The 23,296-nt window shown below is 47.5% G+C and overlaps 1 protein-coding gene across 1 annotated transcript in view; it reads left to right on the forward strand.

Moving 5' to 3' along the window:
- FAM171A2 (family with sequence similarity 171 member A2) overlaps positions 1–23,296 on the forward strand; it is a gene marked incomplete at its 5' end in the record, with an annotated part of 196,821 nt that overhangs the window by 37,982 nt on the left and 135,543 nt on the right. The window contains 2 exons of the mRNA XM_070944509.1: positions 12,950–13,042; positions 15,045–15,200. Coding sequence (XP_070800610.1) covers positions 12,950–13,042; positions 15,045–15,200 — 249 coding nt within the window. The remainder of the gene's footprint in view (positions 1–12,949; positions 13,043–15,044; positions 15,201–23,296) is intronic.

Raw genomic sequence — 23,296 nt, forward strand, 5'->3', positions numbered from 1 at the left:
TCTGTTGCATGCAGAAAACTAGGTAAAAGTTCATCTCAGCTATAAATCACCGCTTCTGCTCTCTGTTTCATTTCATTCATGTCAGCGTTGGAAGAAAGCCTAACTTGGAATGCTGACATCATCAAGTACTGCATGCCTTTGCCTCTTTTCCTAGAGTCTAGGATTTCTTCCACCTCATATTCTGGTTCTCCCACTACTATAACTGGTGGTGGAGGGGAGTGCTGAGATCTTATTGCGCTTGGGGGAGCATCTTTGGAAAGTAATCCTCGGTGAAATACTGGATGTACCTTCATTAAAGGGGGTAATTGGAGGTGGAAGGCTACATGGTCAATTTGTCTAAGAACTTTGAATGGTCCCACAACTTTAGCATCTAGACTCTTGGAAGGTCTTGAAGTGGGTAAGAACCTGGTAGAGAGCCAAACTTTGTTTCCTACCACTATGGGTGGGCCCTCCTACCAAAGGGCATCTGCTGCCTTCTTGTAAGCCTGTTTTGCTTGATGAAGTTGCTGTTTCAAAAGGTCATGGGCTGCAAGTTGCTCCTGTAAGAACTCAACGGCCCCTGGGACAGTTGAGTCCACTGCAGGGTGGTCTGGCAACACTGTAGGGTGTGTGCCATACATGGCTTGAAATGGCATCATTGAAGTCAATGAGTGCAGCGAATTGTTGTAAGGGAGGCCACGAGAAGGCGTGTCTCTCTCTCTCCTTGTGTATCTCTCTCCTCGTCGTGTTCTATCTGCATTGTAGCTCTCCGTGTAGAGTTGAAGATTGATTGATTGCCTGGTATGTGCCTACCACATGTATGTCTGTATATAGAAGTCTTGTATATAAACCACTGTTTGTAATGATAAAACCTCTGTGTCCTGTATTTTGCTCCTGGGTTGTCTCAAAATAGTAGTCACACTGTAAACACTCTGACAGGTTATGGGCCCAGTCCAGAGAGAAGGCCAGAGTGACTAGAGAAACTAGAGAGAAGAGAAACCCAGTGAGAGCTTGCACCAGAGTCAGAGGGGTTGTGCAACGTGGTTTGATAGTGCTTAGTGGCTTTTGAAGGAAAGCAGGCAGCATGGCCTCCGTTGGCATAATGGGAGGAGGTGTCATGGTGTCTCGGATGAATGAGACAAACTACCTCTCCTCGAGCGTGAAGATGGAGATGTACCTGCGGAGGGAGGAGTTGTGGATGATAGTTACTAATCCACCACCAGTCCTGGATGATGGGGACCAGAAAAGAAATGAAAAGGCATTAGCTAGCATAATTCTGGCTTTAGAGGACAGTCAGCTGATACATGTGAGGGGTCTCCAGTCTGAGAAAGAGTGCTGGGAGGCGTTGCACAGTGTGTATGTGAGAGACACTGCGGGTGTTGTGGCCCTGCCCTCTGAGCCCATCTCATTGGAGGAAGAAAGCTCCGAACATGAGGGAGAGGAGTCAGCCAGGCCTCCCTCTCCAGGCCCCTCCCCTCTGGCACTGTCTCAGGTGCCGGCCGAGGGAGAGGACACTAGCCAGGAGCCAGGTGTCTCGGATGAGAGCGAAGAAGGAGAGCCATCGTTCCTGGATGCACGCCAACGAAGGCGTGATAAACGGTTGCAGCAGTTAAGGAGGCGTGCTAGGGATTAGAACTGAGTCACTGGACCACACCCCAGAGACTATATAAGAGAGGGTGGTGGCTGGTAAAACTCCGTGACGAACAAAAACTAACTCTGGCTAGTCACTTGAACAACGTCTGAAGCTGCCGAAGGGATATTGTTTTTGCTGGACTATTTGCAATGCGTATGTAATTTTATGTTATCTGTTGCAGTAAAGCTCTTGGCAGACGGTGCTTATATTGTTGCCAAGTTTGAGATAACGACCTGTGTGCGTGCCAAGTACTTTCTTAACCCTCGGCTGGCTGTGTTTGTGTGTGTGTGTGGACGGGGACAGATCATCGGGCCGTAAAGTGTTGCTGACAAGGAGACTGTATAAAGCACAGCTGAAGCTGGGGGAGAGCATGTCCACACATCTGCAGAATATGAGAAGGACATTCCTAGCATTAGAGGAAAGAGGAATGATGTACTTAGGCACACAAGGTGTATGTGGTGCTCAGTTCATTGGACAGTTCATGGGACGCTCTTGTGACTAGTCTAGAGTCCATGCAAGAGCGGGATTTAACCATGACATATTTGACTGGTCGATTGTTGGAGGAGGAGCAGAAACGGCTGGAGAGGCGACCAGGAAAGGGAGGAGAGAACGCTCAGCACAGACCAGCATCTGCAACAGTCCAGGATACTGGCAGAGCAGCTGAGACAGTTTATACAGTGAAGAGATGCTACATGTGTGGTTCTACTGAGCATCTCCAGAGACGCTGCCCTAAGAGGAGAAACAGAGGAGGAGCGAGACAAGGGTGCAGGACTACTCAACACATGAGGAGTGGTTCTCCAGCATCGTTTTCCCTGGCAGCGACAGCATCTGAAAACACCAGGAACACTTGGTTGTTGGACAGTGGGGCGAGTCACCATATTGCAAATGACCCACAAACGTTTTCTGGTTTGAGACCAGCTATGCAAACATGTGTTAGTCTGGCTAATGGTCAAAGAGCTGCTGTAAAAGGGGAAGGTAATGTTCATGTACCTGAGATAGGAGAAACATTGTACAATGTCCTATATGTACCTGCATTAGATCATAATCTGTTAAGTGTATCCAGGTTAGGCAGGCAGGGTTATGAAATACTGTTTGCAGGAGGGCAGTACTCCATTAGGAAAGGTAGAAGGATACGTGCACGAGGGGTTAAGAAGGATGGCCTGTACGTTCTAGGAAGGCAGGAGTATAGTTGTGCACGAACTCATATGAATGCTCCCACACATGGCAACAGTGTACATTTGTTGCATAGGGGGGTGGAGCATGCGAGTGTCAGAGGGTTGCAGAAGATGCCAGACCTAGTTAGGTGGCATAAGCCACAGCAAAAGCCAAAGCAGTGCAAGATGTATGTAGAGTGCGCTGTTTGTAAGGAGGAAACCTATTCCCACCTATTGGATTTACAATTTAAAATAATTAAAATTGGATTATCAACATTACGCAGAGAGGCAAGACCAAGTTGAATTAGGAGCGCCATCTGCTTTTAAGAGGAGAACTGTGCACCTATGGGATCTCTATTTTTGTTGGATTATAAAGAATTACTGTAAATTTATTTTAAACTTCAAAATTACAAAATTGTTGAACAAATAAAAGTGATTGGAAGGGACGTGGATGACCTCCTGGATGTTTTTTTCCCCTTAAAACTGGACTGACTGTAAAATCGAAGTAAGTGGAGATAACGATATGGAGCTGATTTACCAAGACATTAAGGATTTTATAAAAGAACAACGTAAGGAGATGATGGAAATATCTGGCTGTATGGATCGTATAGAACAAAAACTGAAAAATATAATACAAGGAATAACAAGTAAAGACCAGGACAATGTGGAAAGAATGGAAACACCCGAAAGAGAGGAAGAGAATGTAGAATTGGGAAATCAAAAAGAAGAAGAAAACAAGAAGACATGAGTAAAATGGAGGGTGAAAAAGGGATTAGAGCAGAAGGATAAAATCTTAGAAGATGTGAAAAGGAAATGGAAGAAACAGGAAGATAGCGGGGGAGAAGAAAAGGGAGTTAGAATAAGTAGTTATAGAAAAAAAGAACAGGGGAAAAAGATGAGGGGAGAGAAAGCTAGAGGTTATAGTCAAAACATAGACTTACAAGCAGACGGAATAAATGATCTAAAAGAAGTGTATAGGAGGCAACCTAAAAAAAAAGAAGATTAAAAATTTGGATGAGGGCGAAAGATGTGGGATAAAGGAGAATGGGGGGGGAAAAGTGAATGTGAAGTAATACATTTTATGAAAGTACCTTAACAAAGTGTATGAAAATTATATAATTTGGATAATTGTTTATATGTGGTGTAAGAGATAAAAATTATTTTTGAATATATGTTAGGAAGATAGCAATGTAATGAATATAAGAAATGAAGGACTGGAGATAATATTATATACATTAAAATGTGATTATTAACAAAGTTAGAGAAAGATTATGATTGACATATTGGAATATTGAATATTGAATAATGGAAAAGGAAAGATCACGTCTTTGATTATTAGAATATAGGGGAATGGAAAAAAAGAGGGCTAAAATGGAAGTAGAAATATGAGGGGGAAAATAGTAAAAATAGATATTAAGAGGATATGAAGTACAATAGAATTATGAGAAGATTTAGAGTTGAAAGATGACAGCAGAAACTATATGTTAGTAAATTCAAAACTGAAAATGGACTGCAATTATTAAGAATAATATTGTTATGAATATTTATGTTGGAATGTATGAAACCCGGTAATCAAACCATTTACGAAGTGAGATGTACAGTATAAGAATAAAAAAAAAAAAAAAAATTCAAAAAAAAAAAAAAGAAATAGAAAGCATCATGAATATGTTAAAGCATTCAGCTGTTCAGTTTTAAATAGGAGGAGTGTCAGGGTAATGAAGATTTAAAGCTGACCAGCTGCTGTAAGGCTGTGGACCAGGATGATGAACTGAGGATGAGTCAGCAGGGTTATTGCCACTTTGTTTTGTTTGTTTTATTTGATTTGTATACCGCCCTACTCCCGAAGGACTCAGGGCGGTGAACAGCCACAAGATAAAAACACATAAGTACAAAATTTAAAAACAGGATAAAACTGAATTAAATAATTTGGCTGAAGACAAATTTAAAACACCCCAATAAATTAAAACCAATTTAAAATTTGTATTTTAAAAGGGAAAAAAGGGAAAAATTAGGCCAGGCCAGCCTGATAGAATAAAAAGGTTTTAAGAGCACAGCGGAAGGTGTGTAGATCCGGGATCCTCCGTATCTCCGGGGGGAGCTCATTCCAGATAGTAGGTGCCCCCACAGAGAAGGCTCTCCCCCTGGGGGCCGCCAGTCTACATTGTTTGGCCGACGGCACCCGGAGGAGCCCCTCTCTATGAGAGCGTACCGGCCGGTGGGAGGCTACTGGTGGCAGCAGGCGGTCTCGTAGATAACCAGGTCCTAAGCCATGGAGCGCTCTAAAGGTGGTAACCAAGACCTTGAAGCGCACACGGAAGACCACCACTTTAAGAAGCTGTCTATATAAGGGAGGCCATGAGAAGGCGTCTTTAGTTTTTAGTTTTAGTTATTATTATATTTGTATACCGCCCTTCTCCCGAAGGACTCAGGGCGGTGAACAGCCATGATAAAACAACATACAAGACAAAATTTAAAAAACATATTAAAACAATTCAATCTTTGGCCAAAATTAAAACTTCCAATTAAAACCATTTTAAACCATTTTTAAAACCCAATTTAAAATCATTTATCCCATCAGACCAGCTTGCTGAAATAATAGGGTCTTCAGAGCTCAACGGAAGGCGCGGAGGTCGGGGATCCTTCGTATGTCCGGGGGCAATTCATTCCATAGGGCAGGAGCCCCCACAGACATTGCCAGTCGACATTGTTTGGCCAATGGCACCCTGAGGAGGCCCTCTCTGTGGGAGTGTGTCGGTCAGTGGGAGGAAGACGATGGCAGAATGCGGTCCTGTAGGTAACCAGGTCCTAAGCCATGGAGCGCTTTAAAGGTGGTAACCAACACCTTGAAGCGCACCCAGAAGACCACCGGGAGCCAGTGCAGCTCGCGCAAGAGCGGTGTTACATGGGAGCGACGAGTAGCCCCCATTATCACTCGCGTGGCTGCATTCTGGACCAGTTGGAGCCTCTGGGTGCTCCTCAAGGGGTGATCTGTCCCCGTCCACACACACACACAAACACAGCCAGCCGAGGGTTAAGGAAGCACTTGGCACACACCCAGCTCTTTATCTCCAACTTGGCAGCGATATACACACCGTCTGCCAAGTGCTTTTATTTCCACAGAAACAGAAAGATAATATACTCAGCGTACAAGAGTCCAACAGAAAATAATATTCCTCTCCGCAGTTTCGGACGATGCTTTAGTGACTATCCAAGGTTTATTTTTGTTCGTCACAGGGATCACTGGCCACCACCCTCTATTATATAGTCTCTGGGGTGTGGTCCAGTGACTCAGTTCTAATCCCTAGCATGCCTCCTGAGCTGCTGCAATCGTTTATCACGCCTTCGGTGGCGTGCGTCCAGGAATGATGTCTCTCCTTCACTCTCATCCGAGACACCTGTTTCCCGGCTAATCTCCTCTCCCTCGGCCGGCACCTGAGACAGTGTCAGAGGGGAGGGGCCTGGAGAGGGAGGCCTGGGTGACTCCTCTTCCTCATGCTCGGAGCTTTCTTCCTCCGATGGGATAGGCTCAGAGGGCGGGGCCACAACACTATCCCCCACCGCAGGGCCCTTCCCCTGGGTCTGACGGTCGGGATGGGAACTGTTCGTGGAAAGCCCGCACCAGGTCAGGGGCCTGAACAGCAGACGCGTCCACCCAGGTGAAATCCTCGGCCCCGTACCCCTTCCAGGCGATGAGGTATTGGAAGCGCCCCTTCAGCCAACGGGAGTCCCGGATACTGTCCACCTCGTACGTCGAGGCGTCATCCTCGTCGGCTGCGGCTGGGGGGGCAGGCGTCGGCGGGCGGCGGAGATGGCTCACGGGGGCCTCAGGGACCAGGAGGGACCGATGAAAAACGGGGTGGAGCCGCATGGAGCGGGGTAGAGTCAACCGGTAGGCCACCGGGTTGATGACCGCCTCGATTGGGAAGGGACCGATAAAGCGGTGGGCCAGTTTCCTCACCGGCCGGTCTGTGGGGAGGTGTTTTGTGGACAGCCACACCCGATCTCCTACTTCCAGCGGTGGCGTCGCCCGGCGGGCGCAATCGGCGAACCGTTTATAATCCTCTTTCACCCGGATCAGCTGCCGCCGCACCAGTTGCTGCACCGCCTGCAGCTCCGAGAGGAAGTCCCGGGTCTCGGGAACAGGGGAGTCCATGATGGTCAACGGGAAAAGCCGTGGATGGTATCCGACGTTGGCATGGAACGGGGTCATCTGGGTGGAGGTGTGTTGGGAGTTGTTAAAGGCGAACTCCGCCAGGGGAAGGTACTTGGCCCAGTTGTCCTGCTGCTGGTTGACAAAACAGCGGAGGTACTGCTCCAGTATGCCGATGACCTTCTCCGTGCCCCCGTCAGTCTCCGGATGGTGCGACGATGACAGGCACACCTGCACCTCCAGCGCGGCCATCAGGCTTTTCCAGAAGCGGGTCGTGAACTGGGCCCCGCGGTCCGAAACCACCTGGTCCGGCAGGCCGTGGAGGCGGAAGATGTGTTGCAGGAACAGGCGAGCTGTGGTGCGGGCCGAGGGCAGGCCACGGCACGGGATGAAATGTGCCATCTTCGTGAGCGCATCCACCACCACGAGGACGGTCGTGAACGTAGCGGACAGGGGCAGGTCTGTCAGGAAGTCCATGGAGATGGCTCCCCACGGTCTCTCCGGTGTCGGCAGCGGCTGGAGGAGTCCAGGAGGGGGGCCGGACGCGGCTTTGTCCTGTCGGCACGTCATACAGGACGTCACGTAGGTGTGCACGTCGTGCCGTACCCGAGGCCACCAAAAAGTCCGCGTCACTAAGTTCAAAGTCTTAAAGAAGCCAAAGTGCCCCGCCGCGGGGTTGTCATGGCACTGGTTCATGACGAGGGCTCGGAGCGGACTCGTGGGCACGTACAGCCAACCCCGGTGCCTGAGCAAGCCCTCCTCCACGGTCCATAGGGACGCGAGGCCGACATCCACTCTCCGCTGCTGCGACCAGTCGTCCCGTCGCTGCGCTTCCAGCACCTGAGCCCGCAGGTCCACCGGTTCCTGGACCGCGGCCAAGGAGTCCGCTGGCAGCACCGTCCGGGGGGAAAGGGAGTCCTTGGGGCAAAAGTATTCCGGCTTACGGGATAGCGCGTCCGCCCTCTGGTTGAGGTTGCTCAGAATGTATGTGACGTGGAAGTTGAACCAGGCGAAAAACAACGACCACCGGATCTGCCGCTGGTTCAACTTCCTGGCCGTGGTGAGGTACTCCAGGTTCCGATGGTCCGTCCGCACCTCCACCTGGTGTCGGGCCCCCTCGAGGTGATGTCGCCAAGCCTCGAACGCGGCCTTGATAGCCAGCAACTCCTTTTCCCAGATGGTGTAGTTGCGCTCGGAAGGGTTGAGTTTCCGGGAGTAGTAAGCGCAGGGAAAAAGAGTGCCGCCATCCACCGGAGCCTGTAGCAGCACCGCCCCAATCGCCACGTTGGACGCGTCCATCTCAACCACGAACGGACGGTGTGGATTGGGGTGCCTCAGGACTGGCTCCGTGAGGAAGGCCTGCTTGAGGACCTCGAAGGCCTGCTGCTGCGGAGGCCCCCACTGGAACGGGACCTTCTTCCGAAGGAGCTGGGTCAATGGCAAGGTCAGGGTGGCGAAGCCCGGGATGAAGGTCCGATAGTAGTTGGCGAATCCCAACAGACGCTGGATGTCCTTCACCCGACGCGGGGGTTCCCAACTGCGCAAGGCCTCCACCTTGCGCGGGTCCATCGCGATGCCCTCGGGGGTGATGATGTGCCCAAGGAACTCTATGGAAGTCTGGAAGAAGTAGCATTTCTCCAACTTCGCATAGAGCTGGTGCTCCCGCAGGCGCTGCAGGACCTGGCGGACATGCTGGAGGTGACTTTCCGGGGTCCGGGAATAGATCAAAATGTCATCCAAGTAGATCACCACGAACCGATCCAGCATGTCCCGGAACACGTCGTTCATCAAGTGCTGGAAGACCGCAGGGGCATTGGTCAACCCGAACGGCATGACGGTATACTCGAAGTGTCCGTACCGAGTGCCGAACGCCGTCTTCCACTCGTCCCCCTCTCGCACGCGCACCAGGTTGTAGGCCCCTCGGAGATCGAGCTTAGTGAAGATCGAGGCCTCCCACAACCTCTCCATCAGCTCCGGGATCAGCGGAAGGGGGTAGCGATTTCGCACTGTGATGGCATTCAAGCGCCGGTAGTCGCAACACAGGCGTAAGTCTCCCATCTTCTTTTTAACGAAGAGGACCAGGGCCGAGAGCGGGGAGGTCGAAGGCCGGATGAACCCACGGGCCAGGTTCTTTTCCAGAAAGTCCCGTAAGGCGGCCAGCTCGGGCTCCGACATGGAGTACAGGCGTCCCGAGGGCAGGGGCGCGTTGGGCATCAGGTCCACCACGCAGTCATAGGGTCGGTGTGGGGGCAAGCGGTCCGCCTCCTTCTCGCTGAACACATCGGCGAAGGGCGTCAGCTCCGGAGGCAAGGAGACGTTAGGGGCAGAGACATCCTGGCCGGCACAGGTGTGGCGAAGGTGGTCGACACACTGCAGGCTCGGGAACGAGATGGCGTTTCTCGACCATGCCACCTGAGGGTCGTGCGCCCGAAGCCAGGCCATCCCCAGGACCAAGGGAAAGTGCAGATCCTTCGTTACATAAAACTGGATCGCCTCCTCGTGGTTCCCAATGGCGAGGCGCAAGGGCTGGGTAGCGAATTTGATGGGCCCCGCCACGAGTTCCCGCCCATCGATAGTCTCGACCCTCAACGGAGGGTCCACTGGAACCAAGTGGACTTTGTAATGGGCCACAAAGGCCTGGTCCATAAAGTTCGTGGTGGCCCCCGAGTCCACCAGCGCGTGCGCCTGGAGCCCCTCCGACCGGTTAGCCAACAACACCCAGGTGTTCAAAATCAGGTGCCGAGGGGGCTCACAGTCCACAGCCGCCGACTCCGGCGGGGCATGGTCACGTGCCTGACCCAGAGTTTCCCCTAGGCCAGGCCTGGCCCGTTTCCCGGCTGGTCACGCCGAGACTCCAGAACAGGCTTGAGCGGTCCACTCCGCTTCCGGGGACACGAGGCGGCAAAATGTCCAGCCTCGCCGCAATAGAGGCACAACCCCCCCTTGGTGTCTCCGCATCCGCTCCTGGGCCGTCAGTTGAGGTCTGGCTGCTCCGAGCTCCATGGGCTCCTCAGCCGTCGCCACAAAACTCTGTGCGGTCCGGAGCGCTGTCGGTGCGAAACGCGGGGGTGCCGACGCTGTCGATGGTTCCGGAAGAGCCCGACAGGACCGTCGCCATTGCAGGCGGGCGTCGATGCGCAGGCATTGGGTCACCAGCGCGTCGAGGGTCTGTGGCGCCTCCACACGAACCAGCTCGTCCTGCATCTCATCGGAGAGGCCGTCCTGGAAGGCATCCATCAGCGCCACCTCATTCCAAGCCGAATCCTGGCCTAGCAGTCGGAACTCCGCAATATAGTCCTGCAGGGGGCGCTTGCCTTGGCGGAGGTCCTTGATGCGCCTCGCTGCTGTCTGCACCCGGAGGGGGTCCTCAAATATGGTGCGCAGGTGTTGCAAAAAGCCCTGATAGTCCAGGAGCAAGGGGCTATCTTGCAGCAACAGGGGCGTGGCCCATCGGGTGGCAGTGCCAGAGAGGGAGCTGATAACAAATGCCACCCGAGCCCGGTCATCTGGAAAATCCTCCGGCCTCATCGCCATGAACAGTTGGCATTGCCCCAAGAAGGCCGGGAACATCTCCTGCTGCCCAGAAAACCTATCTGGCATGTTCACTGGGCATCTCGGACGGGGAGGGGGAGGAAGTGGAGCTGCAGGAGCATTTCCCAAAGCAAGTTGGGCAGTTAGCTGTGCTACTTGCTGTTGCAGAAGCTGATTGGCCTCCAGCATCTGCTGTAACTGCTGCTGCAGCTGTTGGTCCATCGTGGGTTAACGATGGAGTATGTGGTGACGAACAAGATGATCTGTCTCCGTCCACACACACACACAAACACAGCCAGCTGAGGGTTAAGGAAGCACTTGGCACACACCCAGGTCTTTATCTCCAACTTGGCAGCGATATACACACCGTCTGCCAAGTGCTTTTATTTCCACAGAAACAGAAAGATAATATACTCAGCGTACAAGAGTCCAACAGAAAATAATATTCCTCTCTGCAGTTTCAGACGATGCTTTAATGACTATCCAAGGTTTATTTTTGTTCGTCACAGGGATCACTGGCCACCACCCTCTATTATATAGTCTCTGGGGTGTGGTCCAGTGACTCAGTTCTAATCCCTAGCACGCCTCCTGAGCTGCTGCAATCGTTTATCACGCCTTTGGTGGCGTGAGTCCAGGAATGATGTCTCTCCTTCACTCTCATCCGAGACACCTGTTTCCCGGCTAATCTCCTCTCCCTCGGCCGGCACCTGAGACAGTGCCAGAGGGGAGGGGCCTGGAGAGGGAGGCCTGGGTGACTCCTCTTCCTCATGCTCGGAGCTTTCTTCCTCCGATGGGATAGGCTCAGAGGGCGGGGCCACAACAAGGGGAGCCCCATGTAGAAAGCATTACAATAGTCCAGACGGGAAATGACGAGGGCGTGAGTGACTGTGCGCAAGGCGTCCTGATCCAGAAAGGGACACAACTGGGAAATCATGCGAACCTGATAAAAAGCCCCCCTGGCCACGGCCGCCATATGTTCGTCTAAAGACGATCCTCTCTCTCTCTCTCCTCGCATATCTCTCTCCTCTGTCTGTATATAGAAGTCTTGTATATAAACCACTGTTTGTAATGACAAAACCTCTGTGTCCTGTATTTTGCTCCTGGGTTGTCTCAAAATAGTAGTCACGCTGTAAACATTCTGACAAATCCCTTGCAGGGTATGAAATGGGCCATCTTGGTGAAAAGATCTACCACCACCAGAATGGTAGTGAAGCCTTGAATAGGGAGTAAATCACTAATCAAATCCAGAGACACCACATGCCAAGGGTTGGGGTGGATGCATTAGGCAGCAGTTACAAAAGTCCTGCAGGCTTCTGATGGAGGGGTTTGGCCCTCCTGCACGTGTGACAAGACGCCAGATATTGCTTGATGTCTGCAGCCATCCTAGGCCACCAAAAGTCTCTTAAGGTTCTGTGCAGATTTTTGAACACTCCCCCATGCCCTGCTGTTTGATTATAATGGCAAAGCTGCAGCACCTCTTCCCTGCATGGGTGGGAACTACTATTCTGCCTCTGTGTTTCAGGACACCTCCCTCCATCATGAACAGGGTTGCAGTACCTGCTGGGGTCTCCTTGTGGTTATCTATCTTGGCCCGTGAGAAGCGATCTAGTTGTTGCTGAGTCTTTATCCTGGTGATTAAGTCCTGGTGCAGTTGGGCAGACCCCAACCTCTCAGTGGTTGGTGGTGATTGGAGAAGCTGGAAACTGGAAGGCTGTAGGATTGTTGTTGGTGCTGGAATCTGTTGAACAAAGGAATATTCTGGTTTACGAAAGAGCACATATGGCATTAAATTTTTGGCACCTGGAATGTATTTATTGTAAAAATCAAAACATGAGAAAAAGTGGCTCCATTTGATTTGTCTGGGTGAAAGCAGGGGGTTTTTTAAAATATATTTTTGAATATATATATTTTAAAGTTTGAATATAAAATTAACTAATATTTACTGTGATGTTTGAATCAATAAATTGTGCTTTGCATTTAGAACAGGGCAGCTGCATTGTTTGTCAATAGTGTCAAAATGACAGTCACAAGAGGGCAAAAGAAGCCCTGTCCCTTTTTATGTATGTACAGCGCACATTAAAAAGGTGTGAGGCTTTCATTGTCTCATTGTTCCTGCCTTTTGGCATCATTGACTTTCCTTTTTTTTTAACTTTCCTGAATGTCCCTGATTTGGAAATTATTGCTCCTAAGGATTGTAGCTGAAGAAAATGAAAGGCAGTTAACAGCTTGAAACTACAATTTATCTCTTGTAAATTTGGATGCTCAATCCATTGTTTGAATAGTGAGAATTTAGCTGAGCCACTGTAAAAGATAAAACCACAGTCTAGAAAAGCATGCACGCTACCTCATATTTTAGGTCAGATTTTCTTTTCATCATCTGCCCCCAATGTAAATCCCTTATTTCTAGTATGCCTCAAAAGACAGGGTGTATGTTACAGTTAGCCTCCAACTTCCTTTCCAAAAAAGGAGTTTTATATTAATTTGGGTTTTTTTCCCTTGCAGTTTATGCTTCTGTGAGTCTCTATCTGCTTCCAGAGCGTCCTGTAACACTTATCCTTTATGATGACTTGATACAAATCCTTCATGGTTCTCCAGGTAAGTCCCAAAATCCATTATGTAAAGAAAAAAAAAGTAGGCCATATAGCTGGCAGGGCACTCAGTCATTGCACTGGATTCCACATAGTTGAAACACTGTCTTCTGAATGCATGGGATATTGATTCTGCTAATGACTACAGAGCAGCTTGCTGCAGTTCCTGTGCCCTACCATGTTTCCCCAAAAATAAGACGCTGTCTTATATTTTTTTGAACCCTGAAATAGGCGCTTGGCCTTATTGCCATGCGCTCAAAAGCCCGATTGGGCTTATTAGGGGATTTCTTATTTTGGGGAAAACAGGGTATTTATCAAATGGTGATCTAAAACAAAGGTTCTCAATAGGTAGAATACATAATCACTTGGATGTAGAAGCTGTGATGTTGGGACCCAGAATAAGTCACTGAAGCTTTAAGCATGTTCTTAATACTTTATTATTTAAGTATTAGTTAAGTATTAAGAACTTGCTTGACAATAGAAAACATGGTGGGACACAGGGTCTTTATTTCTACAAGCTCTGTACCTCCATAGAAGTCAATACCAACCTGTACAAAGAAAACAACATCAGCATCAAGTGCCTTTGCAGGAACTTTGGAGATAAAAAATCTTTAAGATGTGTTATTCATCTGGTTTAAGTCATGGGAGGAGCAAAGTGGGCCTTTTCTAGAATCATAAGCAAATGAGTTGAAACCATATCCATTTCTCAATGAGTCCTGATACAGACAGGAGCCAATATGATGAATGCACTGGCAAGTGGAGGATGATAAAATGAGGGTGGTGAATGCTTTTAGAGTTTCACTTTAAGACTAATACCAATAATTGGTAACTGGATTTGAATTCTTTTGGAAATATTCATCTGCCTCCAGCATCTCCAGCAATATGTCATGTAGTAAAGCTCTACTGTAGTCTGTAGAAATGTATTTGTTAATGAAGTTAGTGAATCCATTCAGTACTAAACTGATAACGTGTGCACTCACTATTACTGAAAAGGATCAATTTACTGAAGTGTCTTCTGACACTACTTTGAAATAAAATTTCTATTAATTTATGGTTTTAAATTTGATTTTAAATTACCATTGAAACATGGTATAATTATTTCTTCTCTGATCCTAACTTCAGTGCAATTATTAGTTTTATTCATGGGGAGGATTCACATAAATTTGTCATTTTAGGAAATCATAGTATCACAAAGTTTGAGAACCTCTGCAGTTTGTTATTATGGACTCATATATAGAAACAAAATACATGTAGCCTTATTTAATTAAATTATCTAGGAACCTGGAGAAGGGTAGTAGACAATCATCATGCATTTGTTTTATGTAACTGATACATTTAAACCAGGCAAAGTAAAAAGCATCTGTATTATCATGATATTACCACCTTTTTGTCATCTTTTCCATTAAAGCATATGGAAATATTCAAAGCCTTTCCAGTTTTCCAGGACCTTGCTACTACCTGCCTGGCTGCAGCCAATAAGAAAACTATCAACTCTTTATGTTTCAAGGTGTCATTTGGATTATAAAAAAAAATTAGAAAGGCCAACCTAGGATCTACTGTTATGACCTGGGTTGTAATCTTTCCTATTTTAATACAAATTTAGTTCAAAAAGACTTAACATCTTTATAAGACCACCATATAGGTACCTATTTCTTTATGCGTTCTTCAACACATGGGGTTTATACTACCGTGTTTCCCAGAAAATAAGACCCTGTCTTATATTTTTTTGAACCCTGAAATAAGCACTTGGCCTTATTGCCATGTGTTCAAAAGCCCGATTGGGCTTATTATCAGAGGATGTCTTATTTTGGGGGAAACAGGGTACAATTTGAATTTATTGAAGGCTGCATTTCATGGTTAATGACAAAAACCTATGGATACTTTCTTGAGTTATTGCATTGCAAATTTATGCACTGAGGCCCAGCACCAAAAGCAAACTACAAAGATTCTGTGGTCTTTTATGAATACTGCCCAATTAGGCCAGAAAGTTTAAGTATTGATCGTTGCAGGAGCTAAGAGCCAGCCATGGGCACAGTTCCAGTGCAAATCTGCTCATCTGTTCCGCAGTTCTACCTACAACCAGGTTTCAGCCACCTTGACTTCTGCCAGTGGTGGGCCAGACATGAGAGGGTTCCCGTCATTCATCGGGGCTGAAAGTAATAGCGGTAAGGGGCCATCATGGAATGTGGGATAGGGAAGGCTGGGGCATTGAAACTAGCCATTACAGCTTGTCTCTGACACCAGATTTGGAGGTATGAAATATATAATTTATTATTATACACAATCATTGTTATTGTATAGGGCGTGTGGGGGAGAGGAGAAGGTATCTATTAGTAGCCTGCAAAACTCTTCCCTGGAATCTTCACCTTCACATCCTTTATACCTAAGTTTGGGGTGTTCAGCTAGAGTTCCAGCTGAGCAGGTAGTTACACTGCCACCATCTGTTCTTGAATAGGAAGATAGCCCACTGCCACCTGGAATATGGAACAGAACATCAAATCCCCTTTACCCTGGAATAAGTTATTAAATAAATGGCTCTGTAGCCAATAACCAGCCTCAAACAGGTTTGGAGTGTCAAGATTGAAACGCTTTACTTCTTCTGAGCTTCTATTGCTTTCATCTTGCCATTCAAGCGGGAGGAGGGAGGGGGGGAATAGAATGCTAAGCTTTCATCTACGGACCGTGAGAGCCTGAACCTCACCAAGGTCACTGCTGCAGAGACATGGACTGTTCCCATAACAAAAGGAAGTCTTATAATTGGACAAAGTGAACACCCCGGGCTGGGGAGAAAGGGAATCTATTGTTTAACTAAGTAAGCTTTTGCACGGGAAAACCAGAGCTGGTTGTACTTCTGCAGTTCCAAGATGGTATATCCAATAAAGCTATACTTTTTGGAATTCAAAGATCCCGAGAGTGTCTACTTCTTTTGGGTTCACTAGTCGGACCATTGACATTAAACCAGGTCTCACCAACTTAACACAGCCTACTCGAATACCTCCAAGAGAGTTGTAACCTAATGATGTCTAGAACCGAGAAGAAAGCCGATGCCGTGGTGAAGCTCGGGGCTTCTCCTCTGCGGGAGGCACTGGTAATGGCCCAGGTGGACTCCTGGGTGAAAGCAGTGATGATGCGATCCAAAATGAGGGTGGAGAAGGCAGAGCAGCCACCAGTGCGGTGTGAAGGAGCTATGGCAGAATCCCTCTACCCTGATCTGAAGACCTGATGGCTGGCCAGGGTGGGGAAGACAGCTGAGGCGGAATTCCCCTTGAGACCACTGGGGGTTGCTGTGACTCGGGGGAGTAAATGGAAGGCCAGGAGGACCACGGAATGGAAAGAGCCAGCGGAGTGGAAGTTCCTGACCACCTGCCATAGCCCTTTGGTAGAGCAACTGCGAGAGACATTCATAGAAATGGAGGTGCGTGGAGTGGCGTCAATGAAGCCGTCAGCCCTGGGAGCAGGGCTTGGGAATGGCCAGGCATTGGCAACCCAGTCACCTTCTCCACACCAACTGGCAGGATTGAGTGTGGGACAAGGAGCTGTGGGTCCCCAAGGGGGGACTGCTTCCCCTCCTCCAGTGGCTGTGGGGAGAGCTCCAGGGGTTCCTGCAGTGGCAGGAGCTCAGGCTCAAGCAGCCCCACCAGTGGTGGGGTTGCTACCGGGCTACATACTGCTCCAAGATGATCAGGAACACCCCCCCCCCCAGAAGGCTACATTGAATAGACGGCCAGAGAAGCTTGCCTATTTCCTAAACCAGGTGTGGAATTACTTGGAGTGACACGGGGCAGCCCATCCTGATGAGGCTGCCTGTGTAAATGCTATTACTTAGAACCTGGAAGGAGAGGCCATGGACTGGGTTGTTGCAGGAAAAATGACGGACTAGGACAAGCTCTTCAGTGCAGGAAAGAGTTTTTATTTGCGCAAGGTTCAAACAGTCCGAAGACCACGAAAAAGTCTGAACGCCGATGGCTTCTTCTGGCCATGTATTTATACAGTTTAAAGACAAAAGTATTACAGAGAGTGATGCATTTCACACGTAGAAGCTACCCTTTAATCTATCTCTAGGAAAGACATAACAGCCCTGTTCCCACAGGCTCAGGCTTTCAGCTCCGGAGCTCAAGACATAACAAAAGGAGATAAGAGGCTAGAAGACGCCTCACAAGCAGTAAAGAGGACAGTAAGGGAAACAGTATTTTCTCTCTGAAATCTACATGACATTTGGGGTGCAATAAACATTAAACACCAGATGTATCTGTTTAGGGTCAGTTTGCCCTTTTACAATTCTGTACCTACGTCAAATACCGTTTGTCAATTCAGCACCTTGGCACGGAAGAGGCACTTCTGTCTTAACCAAAGATTTGGATTTCTAATATTTGAGTTTTATCCCAATATCGAATCTTAGCCTGGCTCATACCCCCCTTTGTGACTCATCTGTTTATCCAGACGAGTCACACCATAGGTCCTCTTCCTGCTGGAGCCGTTTGTAATCCCACATAGCCATCACCTGAGCAGTTGTCTTACGTTCCACCAGCAAGGATAGACTTTTAGAGATAGTTTTAACAAACAGAGGTAAAATACATGGGAGAAAAATACACCCCGCAGCTATTAATCCTACCAGGCCAAAGATGGCCTGCAGGCCAGGTAACCTTGACCACCATCCTGAAAACATATCCTATAAATTAAGACCTTTCCAAGTCTGGATTGGCACATGAGCTATTTTAACCATTTTGTCTGTTATTTCCTTAATAACCTTTCCGCTTTCATCAACTTCTACACAGCAATTAGTCAAATTAAACTTTCCACATACCCCTCCTTCCTTGGCTAACAAATAATCTAAAGCTAACCTATTCTGCATAAGATATGTCCTTGATTTGACACTTTCCCCAGCTAATTGAGTAAGACCTTTTACAGTTTCGTTGGTGATGATTTCAACCACAGCTTGCAGACGAATTAAACGGTTCAGAATGTATATAGGGGTCCGATAGCCATACATGCCATCTACCGCCCATGTAGCTGGTCCATAAACCTCAATAATTCGCTCTGCAGGCCATTCTACACTTCCCCAACTACGTTGGTTACCTCCGACCCTAACTTTCCCTATTGCAGACGTGTCTACATGTCTTCTTTGTCTTAAGTTTCCCACCTCATCATATACCGGGACACCTAAAACCTGTCGAGTTTTAAGGGGAAGCAAAAAGAATCCTGGTCCAATTATTCCCAGGACACAAGCTCCACACCAGGATTTAGGTAGAACCCCATATGCCATCTTACCACATATCCAGTATAGTCCATCAGGAGCCAGCCATTCAAGGGTCTGATTATCTGGATCTTTTAAAAAAAGAGAACCCGTTTACCTTAAACAGGGCCCTTTTATCAGTACCCTCTGTGGCAGTACCTCCTGACCACCATACCTTACTTTCCCATTTTCCTGTACATATAAGGTTTCCTACCTGACGACAGCCTGCCACAATTTTTCTCTGGAAACAAACATTCCCTACCAAACTAGCAGTCAAAGTCCAGTCTCCATCCTTACCCTTATTATATGACAGATTACCCTTATAATCCATTTCTAAAACTTTGGAACAATTTAATTCCTGGGCTTCCCATGGCCATTTTTCTCCCATGTTAGTTCCTCCACATACAAAACAATCCGATACATTCAGAGTGTGGGCTATGTCTCCTGCCAATTTGACAAAGGTATTTGTTACATAGCTAGGGATTTCGGGTATATTCAGCTTTCCCCTTTTCAGATAATATTACAAGGGAACTTCTTCAGGATTTATTACCAAATAATGTACTAGCACCTCCTCTATAATTTTCACGTCCCACTCTACCTTACAGCTTATACATAAAACACAATCAATACAGTGAGTGCAACAACAACACTCACACCCACAATTACAAAACCAATACAATTAAAAAAAATCTTTTTTTCTGTTCCTTTGCATCAAAAGGCAGCTTCCAGGGTGTCCTAAGCAGGGACTTCTTTCATCTGTAAGAGGTTCACACTCCACAGCCGGTTGGGGAAATATTAGGAATCGGAACGACTGAGAAATCAAATGGGCCCTGGTTGTCCACAAAACCATTGCTTATATCTGTAAAACACAATAATCAATAAAGCTACTACCCCAATTACTCAAAGTGCCCACACCCAATTTTCCTCCCACATGGATCCGCAATGATCTTCAATCTCTTGTCAGGATCCAAGTTCCGGACCAATTCAAGAGAGCAGGTGCTCCATCCTCTTTTTAGCTTACAGCGGGTTACATCAGCAGATATACATCAAGGTAACCTATATATAGAATACAAAAGCTTTCTTTAAGCACATTCAAATGTCAGTTTTGTTGGATGTTGTTTGACCACGGACACTTTCCAGCCGGTGTCAGCTGCTGCCTTGACTCATGTCCGATAGATCCATGATTTTGATTCTGCAATCTTAATAGCAAGTGGAGAAGTCATAATACCAATAAAAGATCCCTTCCATCTTCCACTTGGTCCCCAGGTTCAAATGAGTGACATTAAGTTACTAATCTAGGGGGTACTTATTCCATCACATATTGTTGGAATCTCTCAATTTGCTTATTAAGTTCTTGTACCATCTCCATATTCCAACCCCCCCCCCCTTTACGACCTAAATCAGGCCACCTAACATACATATTTACCTTATTTTACCTTTTTTTTTTTTTTTTACATGGTCGGGTGGAATAAACCTCCAATACCTGTAAACATTCATGCTCAGAAACAGACTCCGTAGGCAACAAAGTTGCTGGATTTAATCGGTTAGACACCACCAGACACACCTGTGGATTCTCACTCCTAATTACCTGATATTTTGTCACCCTTTGCCCACTAATCCACAAATGTCCCTTAGTATCCAACACAGACTGCTCCTCATGAGGGGAGTGCATGAGTATAGGACAAGAAAAAGTAAATTTATTACAATTCTGAATCAATTCTGCACTTGCAGCCAGCACCTTCAAACAGTGGGGCCAGCTTTTTGCCCCCCCCCCTCCAATTACAGCAAAAGCTAGCTAGTCCTAAAAAAAGCTTCTCAGTTGTCTTTTTGTCCGGGGTTCTACCAGCATTAGGACCGCCCTTTTCCGCTCTGGTCCTAAAGCTCGATGACCCTTATATTGTATCCCAAATATCTAACTTTCCTTTTCACCAATTGAGCTTTCTTTCTTGCTACCCAATAACCACACTCTAGTAACAAATCTAACATCCTCGTGTATTCATCTTAGCATTCTCCCATCATAAATCCTCTGTCAGTCCTGTTGATCCAAACATCATCAACATATTACAGTATTGTGTCTCCTGGTTGTTGAGGCACATAATACTGTAAGTCTCTAGCTACCGCTATTCCAAACAATGCGGGGGAGGTCTTAAATCCCCGAGACAGCCGAGTCCCAGTATATTGCATTTTCATTCCTGTGTAAGGATTCTCCCACTCAAAATGCAAACAGTGGCTGGCTTACGGGGTGAATGGGAATTGTAAAGAATGCATCCCTTAAATCAATAACAGAAAACCACTCAGCCCGGGGTGGAATTAAACTTAACAGGGAATATGGATTCAACACGGCCGGGTGTAAAGTTACTGTGCCCCGGGCTGTAAGACCCATCTAACTGTTTAATTGGGATAATTGGAGTATTCCAGGAGGACTAAATAGGCACCAAAAACCCCGCTTCCAAATCTCTGAATGCTTTCATAAATAGCACAAATAGCTTCCCAAGAAACGGGACGCTGCCTTATACTCACAGACTCCACTCCAGGTTTTAGTTCCACCCCCACTGGAGGGTGGCGAGCTGCAAAACCCGGCAGGTTATCCTCAGCGCACATCAAACAACCTCCAAATCTCCTCCGGAGAATGCCTTATGGTCATTCTCTAACTATCTTCATCAAAAGAAATTGTTGCCCCTAATTTGCTCAGCATATCCCTGCCTAACAATGGAATAGGGCACTCAGGAATGTACAAAAATTCATGCTGGATTTCAGCTTCTTTAAAATCACACATCTCTGATTTCAAGACCTGCCGCCCCATGGCTTGCCCTGATACCCCCTGGACCTGAATTTTATGGGATCCGGGGGGCTGCAATCTGCTTATTTACAACTAATCTTCCTGCTCCCATATTTACCAGAAACGTTCTGTACTGACCCCCTATTTTCATTGTAACTAATGGCTCAGGCGGGGGTTCTTCCAAGCCTGGTCCCCCTCAATCTGACCAAGTCATGTCTGCCAATCCAATACTTTCTGCTCAAACCTCTCCTCTGTCCTCGCTCTCCCCTTCTCCCAGAGAGCTGCCCATGCATCCCTGACCCAAAATCCGCTCTTCTCATCCCTCTACTTCTCACCATCTGTCTTGGGCATTCCTTTTCCCAAGTAATTTTATTTCTATACCACCCTTCTCCCGAAGGACTCAGGGTGGTGTACAGCCTATTTTGTTAAAAAAAAACCAGACAAACACCAGAAAGGAGAAAAAAAGTTTTAAAAGCATCTCTTTTCCCCTTCTCCCCTCCAAAGGAAGGGGGGGAGAAAAACCCCCTTGCATCCCACTTCGCAGTGCTCCTGCCAACAAAGCAGCCTTTTTATTCATCCGTGCCTCCTGCTCTTTCTTCTCCACCTACAGCCCCCACAGCCTCCAAATCATCATCATCATCATCATCATCATCATCATCCCCCTCTCCCTCACTCTGACTGCTACCTCTAGGCGGATGACTCCCCTTGACTTCACGCCAGGATCACTCATACGCCTCTGATTTCCTCCTCCGCTCCCTCTAGCAGCCCCCTTACTTTTCCTGCCTGCTCAGATACACATAACCCGACTGTTTCAGCCCTACATTGCAATAAATCCTCAGCTTTTTTCAACAGGGGTCTCACCCATTGATCAATATATTGAGATTGATCAGGATATTTATCCTGATTCACTACAATCACTCCCCACAACTTATCCACTGTTTCTTCCCTTAACCATCCCTGAGGGGGAGGGGGGTCAGCCCATCTCCCTTTGTGGCCACACATGTTTACATAAGAATTTTAATTGATCCTTTGATCCTTTCGGATAGGAAGGGTTGCTAAAATACTTGTCAAAACCTTTTAACATGCATGCCAATGGAGTATTTGGCATGCTCTGAACCCCATCCCTTCTACCACACTGCCATCGACTCATAGCCCCGGAAACTCACGGCCACTAATGAGAAATGCGATGGCTTAACCACCCACACAACCTGACATGGACTTCATTAGGGTAGCCACCCCGAGTCCGAGGGAGTGATCAGGTCCCTCCGTCTGCCTTCAAATGAGGCAGGTACAATTCTTTTACAATATACTCACTTAAAACGCTCCCACTCCGTAGATTCCTGGCCAGGAATTTGTTCAGACCACCTTTCCTGCACCGCAGGGTTCTTGGACTCGATCAGAGCACCGTCGGGGCCATAGGGTTATCGCGGCTGTCTCCCGGAGATGTATCTCCGTGGCGCCTGGAGAATGTTCAGGAGCGACCTCCCAATGGTCCCGAGGGGTCAAAACGGTCCTCAGCGAAATATCGCCTTGCCCCCAGTCCCGGCGGCGTCGCCAGCTGTTGCAGGAAAAATGACGGACTAGGACAAGCTCTTCAGTGCAGGAAAGAGTTTTTATTTGCGCAAGGTTCAAACAGTCCGAAGACCACGAAAAAGTCTGAACGCCGATGGCTTCTTCTGGCCATGTATTTATACAGTTTAAAGACAAAAGTATTACAGAGAGTGATGCATTTCACACGTAGAAGCTACCCTTTAATCTATCTCTAGGAAAGACATAACAGCCCTGTTCCCACAGGCTCAGGCTTTCAGCTCCGGAGCTCAAGACATAACAAAAGGAGATAAGAGGCTAGAAGACGCCTCACAAGCAGTAAAGAGGACAGTAAGGGAAACAGTATTTTCTCTCTGAAATCTACATGACATTTGGGGTGCAATAAACATTAAACACCAGATGTATCTGTTTAGGGTCAGTTTGCCCTTTTACAATTCTGTACCTACGTCAAATACCGTTTGTCAATTCAGCACCTTGGCACGGAAGAGGCACTTCTGTCTTAACCAAAGATTTGGATTTCTAATATTTGAGTTTTATCCCAATATCGAATCTTAGCCTGGCTCAGGGTGGTGTTTCTCCATGATGAAGGGGCTCCAGAGTTGAGAAATGTTGATGCCTTCATGGAGAAGCTTCAAGATAGATTCAGGGAACCCGTTCAAGCCCATTGGGCAGAATCTGGAATCTGTTCCATAAGGCAGGGA

This window comes from Pituophis catenifer, unplaced genomic scaffold (genome assembly GCF_029215685.1).
Source record: "Pituophis catenifer annectens isolate HBS135680 unplaced genomic scaffold, rPitCat1.0.hap2 SCAF_5, whole genome shotgun sequence".
NCBI classification, from domain to species: Eukaryota; Metazoa; Chordata; class Lepidosauria; order Squamata; family Colubridae; genus Pituophis; species Pituophis catenifer.